Source organism: Aedes aegypti, chromosome 2, assembly GCF_002204515.2.
Source record: "Aedes aegypti strain LVP_AGWG chromosome 2, AaegL5.0 Primary Assembly, whole genome shotgun sequence".
Lineage (NCBI taxonomy): Eukaryota > Metazoa > Arthropoda > Insecta > Diptera > Culicidae > Aedes > Aedes aegypti.
In genome coordinates this window covers 460,613,837-460,619,836 of record NC_035108.1, presented here as the reverse complement: position 1 = coordinate 460,619,836, position 6,000 = coordinate 460,613,837, and the positions used below count along the sequence as shown (strand labels likewise).

The 6,000-nt window shown below is 35.2% G+C and overlaps 1 protein-coding gene across 11 annotated transcripts in view; it reads right to left on the bottom strand.

Moving 5' to 3' along the window:
- Positions 1 to 1,613: 1,613 nt before the first annotated feature.
- Positions 1,614 to 6,000, bottom strand: part of LOC5569700 (ras-related protein Rab-5B) — a 49,478-nt gene continuing 45,091 nt past the window's right edge. For all 11 annotated transcript variants that reach the window (XM_021848164.1, XM_021848165.1, XM_021848171.1 and 8 more), the window contains exons 5-6: positions 4,033 to 4,146; positions 1,614 to 3,668 (exon numbers count right to left, since the gene is read on the bottom strand). In XM_021848164.1, coding sequence (XP_021703856.1) covers positions 4,046 to 4,146 — 101 coding nt within the window. In that variant the 3' untranslated portion in view covers positions 1,614 to 3,668; positions 4,033 to 4,045. The remainder of the gene's footprint in view (positions 3,669 to 4,032; positions 4,147 to 6,000) is intronic.

Sequence of the window (6,000 nt, the reverse complement as noted above, 5' to 3'; positions counted from 1 at the left end):
AGTGATTTTTCCAATCACAAGTTGAAAAGCAGTGACGGTTTGACTAAAGTGAATTTTTTGACGATTTTTTATAGTTGACATAACTAAACATATTGAAGGATGGAGCTTCATGGTATCTTCAGAAAAGTTGTAGATTTTGACGAGATTAATAAGTTTGCTGAAGACAGTTTTTATGTAGGGCTATCAGATTTTGAGATAAAAAGTTTTGAATTTTTCGTCAAAAATTACACTTTACTCAAACCGTTATTACTTATAAACTTGTGATTGGAAAAAATATTCAAAAATATTGAGGATTTTGCCCTCTAAAAGACTCACACCTAAATAATTTTGTCAGACAAAAATATTCTCCCACCATGTTTGCCATATATTGGATGGTGTCGTAGCTAACAAAACCAACAAGTAACGCACATGTAACGCATTATGTTGGATTGTACATTGAATGCAAGGTGCGTGCTTCTATGAAAGTGTCATATAAACTGACGTGTGAGTATTTATTTTTCTAAGTTGAAAATGTGCACGAGAATCTATTCCTTAACTAAACGAACAATATATGTTAAAATTCAAGTTATATCTGATATTCTGTGAAAGTTTCATTCAAATCGGTCCATAAATAACTGAGATCTAGCTTACCAAAGTTGGTCATTTTGTATGGAAAATCAAAAAAGTTGCAAATGTTTTGTCCAATACTGTATATTGAGCTGTACGGTAATTATCATTATTCAATGTTTAATAACGCCATACCGAATTGCGAGCCAGCCCTGAGGTGTCATTTGAAGATTTGATTAGGGAAAAATGCGACGCTTTGTTTAGGGTGTAACTTTTTATCGCGTGGGTAAAAATTTATAAAATTTTGGGTAATATTAGTTTAGACTGTTATGTTTATGTGTGCAAAATTCTATAGCGATCTGACAAGCAGTTTTCAAGATGCATTCGAAACAAGAAGAGCCAGCAAATCTTGGGCGCAGTGATCGATAATCCTGGTCAGTCGCATAGATGAATCGACAATCCATCATTCCTCCGTGTCCCGAGTTGTGGAGGTGTTTCAGGAGACGAAGACCATCGAGTGGCGCGCTGGAAGTGGCCGAAAACCGGAAACGGAATACCCCGCGAAGCCGTGGAAGATAAGGCAGTACGTTAAGAATAACCCGGACCGGGATAAAAGTTGTCAGCATATTGATGGACGAACGTGCGTTGATCGAAAGGTGGAAATAGCACTTCGAGAAACATTTGAATAGCTATGGAAGCATAGACTGTGAACAGAAAACAACGATCGTGATGTACGTTGTGAACCACAACTCAAAAACGATAAAGCAGTTGATAAGGATGGCCATGACGAATTTGTCGAGCATTAAGTTTTATGATGTTTGAAAATTGACATTTTCAACGGACGAAAACATAAAATCACATTAATTCGATGTGGTGCTTCAGATCTCCATATTTTCTTTTTGGGGCCAAAGCAACGAATGCATTATTCTAAAATATGGTCTTCGACCTCCCCCTTACTGCATTATTTATGGATGTTCTTTTCTGTTCCTTCACTGAAAAAGCTTTGCCTTTTTTTGGATTTTCAATTTTCATGTACCTCGTTCAAATGTTCCTTTATTGACTTTAACTTGTTGCCCACAGTGTTTGTTGTCCTCAATTATATGTATTCCTCATCATAAATGTGTATTGTGTTGCGATTTTTCTTTTACTCTCAGTTCACTAATTTCAATTCGATTTTTAAAAAAGGAATGTCGGTTATTACATGCTGAAACTGTATTTTATCTTCTTCGTCTTCGTTCTTTTCACTTTTGTTCTTCGCTTTCGCTGGTTTTTGTTGGTTTTAGGGTCAAATATTACACTGCTTGTTTTATTTTACCGTTTACTGTATTATCACTACACAGAATAGGCGAAATGTAACGAATAAAAATATCTTCTGTTCAATTGTGGGAGATAGAAACAAATCTCACACGTAGTAGAACCTTTTCAATTGTACAGATTCACAGGGGGGTCAGCTCCGTGTAGGAAACTGAAATAAATATTTGATCAAATTCTTTCACAGAAATATATTAGGAGGGGTCAATTTCTTATCAAATCATATATTTTAGCTAATCACACGTATCTGATATCGCTTGAGTTTTGATTTCAACAATTTTCGTAGTTTACCTAGGTTTGAAAGTGTCCGTGATTTGTTCGATTTGGAAAAAATATAAACGGTCCTAAAATATAGGAGAAATAGGATTGCAAAAATCAGTTTTATGTCAAAGTTGCATATGACGGGTGTTTATACAGGCTGTACTCGTTCGCCTCGAATGCCGTTTTCCCGAAAGCTAGCGCTCTATCTAATAAAAAAATTAACAAAAACGGTGTTTAATTGCAGCAGCTGGTGATTCAACATTGAGAGCAACATACAGACAAACATTCATCGAATCGAAGTACCTTTCGGGGAAACGGCATTCGGGGAACGACAGCACAAGCGTTTTAAATGCTACTACAGAACTTAGCCGAAAATTATTTGATGTATCTATCCGCTCTGAATACAAGAAGCATTGGAATCTATAGAATAGTAGTACTGCGTGGTTAGTTTTAGTTCTTCTTCCTAAATGGTACGCCACTATTTAGCATAATTTCGTACATTTTTTTTCACTGTGTAATCCGTATGCAGATTATCATAAAATAATAAAACGATAATGTTCTATGGGAGAAAATCAACAAACGGGTAGTCGCTCTCTTTAGCTCATTACAATAGATCTTTAGATACAAAAAAGCGTACCCCTTCATTGCCGTGCCGTTTTCTATAAATTATGCTCGCTCGCATCATCTTTTTGGAAAAGTGCTCGCTTTTAAATTGTGTCCTATCTGAGGGAAATCGTTTACCATCTTTTTCTCTCGCTCTTCCCCCGCACTCTTCGTTCATTTTCTACCCTTGTGGTTGTCGTTACTAATGGATATTGTATTCTTTTTTATTAAATATATTAATATATTTAAAGTTTGTAGTTTAGCAATAAATATATTTCCACGAAGATTTCATTATATTAGAAGGGGGTGGGGACAAAAATAACACACCACCTCATCATGCACTGAGAGGTGGAAAATAAGGAAGAAGAAGAATGGTAAGAAAAGCTATACGGAAAAAGGGTGGTTTTTCTGTTAGTTATGTTTAGTGTGTTGCTTTCTTTTTGAATGAGTTGCACTATTTTTGGTTTTTTGTTTTTAATTCTCTTCAGTAAAGTTATATTCATAAACTTTTTCCGGTCCTCCTGCTGCTCGATTCAACTAACAAATGGAATTACACAATCTGTCCGGTTTCCCTTTTCTCCTGCATTTGTCTTCATCGAACTCTAATGAAGATGCCTGTATTTAGTTCTGTGGTGTGTATGTGTAAGTTTGTGTGGATTTTACTGGTCTGGTTCTGTGTTACAATGTCTAGTTTTCCATGATGCACAGTCATTTTGCCTTGTGTGATCGTTTAAATTTTCTTTTTTGCTGATTTTACTTTCACTATGTGTTTCTTGTTCTGTGTATATGTGTTAAGGTTGTAGGGCTTGTTGAAATATTTTTGTTTCATTTTTACTATTGTTCTTAGTATAGCATAATTAGTTTGGAATCGGTCTTACTTCCTACCATCATAATGACAAATTTCCTTAAACCATCCTCGTTATTTGTTATAATTAACAAAAAGCTTGCTGCAAGGAAAGGAGAAAATCTCATGAAACACCCAAAAAAAAACGGTGCTTAAGGTGAAACATCTCGGAATCCAAATATGGCCGGCACAATGGCCCACTTGTGCCCCTACTCACGATTTCAAAGGCACTAAACTGGAGAAATAGTTGGCAAACGTTTCTGATCTTCTTATTTTAAGCTTTCTGCTAGTGCACAAAGCCAAAATAAAAAAGGGACTGTTGTTGGATGCTTTCTTCGCGAGATTTGTGCCTTTGAAGTTTTAATGTAATCTAAGAAGTTAATTCCAAATTGTTTCACCTTAAGTAGCATATAAAAAACTACAATACCACATACTACTAGTTGCGAATATGAGTTTGATGTACTTACCAGCTGAATAACATCACTTGCTGCAGCAACCGCTATTCTGTCGACTTTGTTCGTTCTGAGTAGGTCTTATGTTTTGCTGCTGTCCAGCACCCTCGTTTTTAGGCAATTTTTTACCTGAAAGAAACAATGCAATAAATTAATAAGCCTCCGACATGTTAGTACAGGTTAGGGCGATATCATGCGAAATTAACTAAAAAATCTTTAAGAAAGGCCGCTCCAGCAATCCTTGTATGTTGGATGTGACACTGGACGAATTTATTAATTTATTGAAAAATTATGAAGTAATTTCTGTAAGACTGGACTGGACTCAAGCAGATACATAAGCAATCGAAAAAAAAAAATCCAGTTCCACAATGATTTTCCAAAATGATCTACAGAAATCGATCGAAAAGTTACCAAAAAGAACCTCTGCAGGAGTTTCTATAAAAAAATCCTTTGAGACTCCTTAGGAGAAATGTCGGAGTGATCCATGTAAAAATTACTATAGGTGTCAGCGTTGGATCGCAATCCCTGGATAATTATCTAAATGAATCACTGGAAACTTTTTGAAGTTCTGCTGCTTTTCCTCGATTAATCTTCGAAGGAATGCTATAAAAGTTTGTCAACGAGTGCTTAGGAATTCATGAAAAGTCTATGATTTACACCAAGACTCCCTGCAAGGATTCAACCTGATAACACGATTTTTTTTTTCAAAGATTTCCACAGAACACTCTTGTAATTTTTCAACGCTGTAAAATATTTTATGACTCTTTGAAACCATTCACCTGCTAGGTTTATTATAGATACGTTTTTTACCAGAAGTTATGAAAGGAAATACTTTAAAAATATTTGTAAAATCTCATTATTTCATTTCTCTATGCATTTATGTATATCTTTTTTTTTTTAATTTTAACAGTGAACATTTCAGAACTTCATCTTGGAGTTCCAGAAAATTATACAGTGATTTTTGTGGCAATTTCCAGATATTGCTTTGTGGATTCCGCCTATTCTTCTTTTTCTCAGTGTTCTCATTAGCATTTCTACAGTTATTAACTGAGACCGTTCTTTACCAGTTGACTATTTTGTATGTGTATTGTTCGGCAGGTACGAAGATACTCATGCCCTGGGAAGTCGAGAAAATTTCCTCTACGAAAAGATCCTCGTGAGATTAAGTGACTATTTCATATGGAATTCCCCCAAAAATGTTGTTTTAGATATTTCAAGAATACAACCTGAATTTTTTCTAGAACAAATATAGAAATTGCCTCAGATATTTCATTGGAAATTCCTCTAAAGTTTCTTTTAGATATTTGTTTAAGTTCTAAATCCTATACCATTTTATTCGGTGATTCTTTCATCGATTTCCCTAGGTCATCCTCCAAGACCCGTTTGAAACATCCTACAGAATTTTCATGCAAGATTTAGTCTTCTTTTGAATTTCCTACAAAATTGTCCTTCAGGTTTTTTTAAAGATTACAACCAGTAATTTTTTGGATTAAACCTTATAAATGTAGAATACAATTGGCAAAGAAATCTAACTTCAGTTCGAATGAGCACTTGGGCAAATTAGGGGTATGCGATATTAGACGCGAAAAAATCCAATAAGTAACGTCAATTTCGTATCAATCTCCGAAAATATGCCAACGATCGATAGAACTGTTACATACGCCGAACAATATAGTTAACAGGTCGAGGCGACAAATTTTTGCCTGTCTAGTGTTAGTAGTGACCAACACTACAACATCTAGCCGTTCAAGACCAGGACGTTAGGCAACAATTTGTCGTTTCGATTGTGTTGTTGTTCACACATATGGCCCTCTGTTAAAACAAATTTTCAACTTCTATTCATTTCTCTCGTCGCTCGCTTGCGATTCTATCCATCTTGTCATTTCATTACTTTCGTTACTCCCTTTCACTCTGAGTATAGGTATTGTTATTCACCAAAAAAAGCCAATAAATTTTCATAATAATACTTTTGTGGTTAGCAGA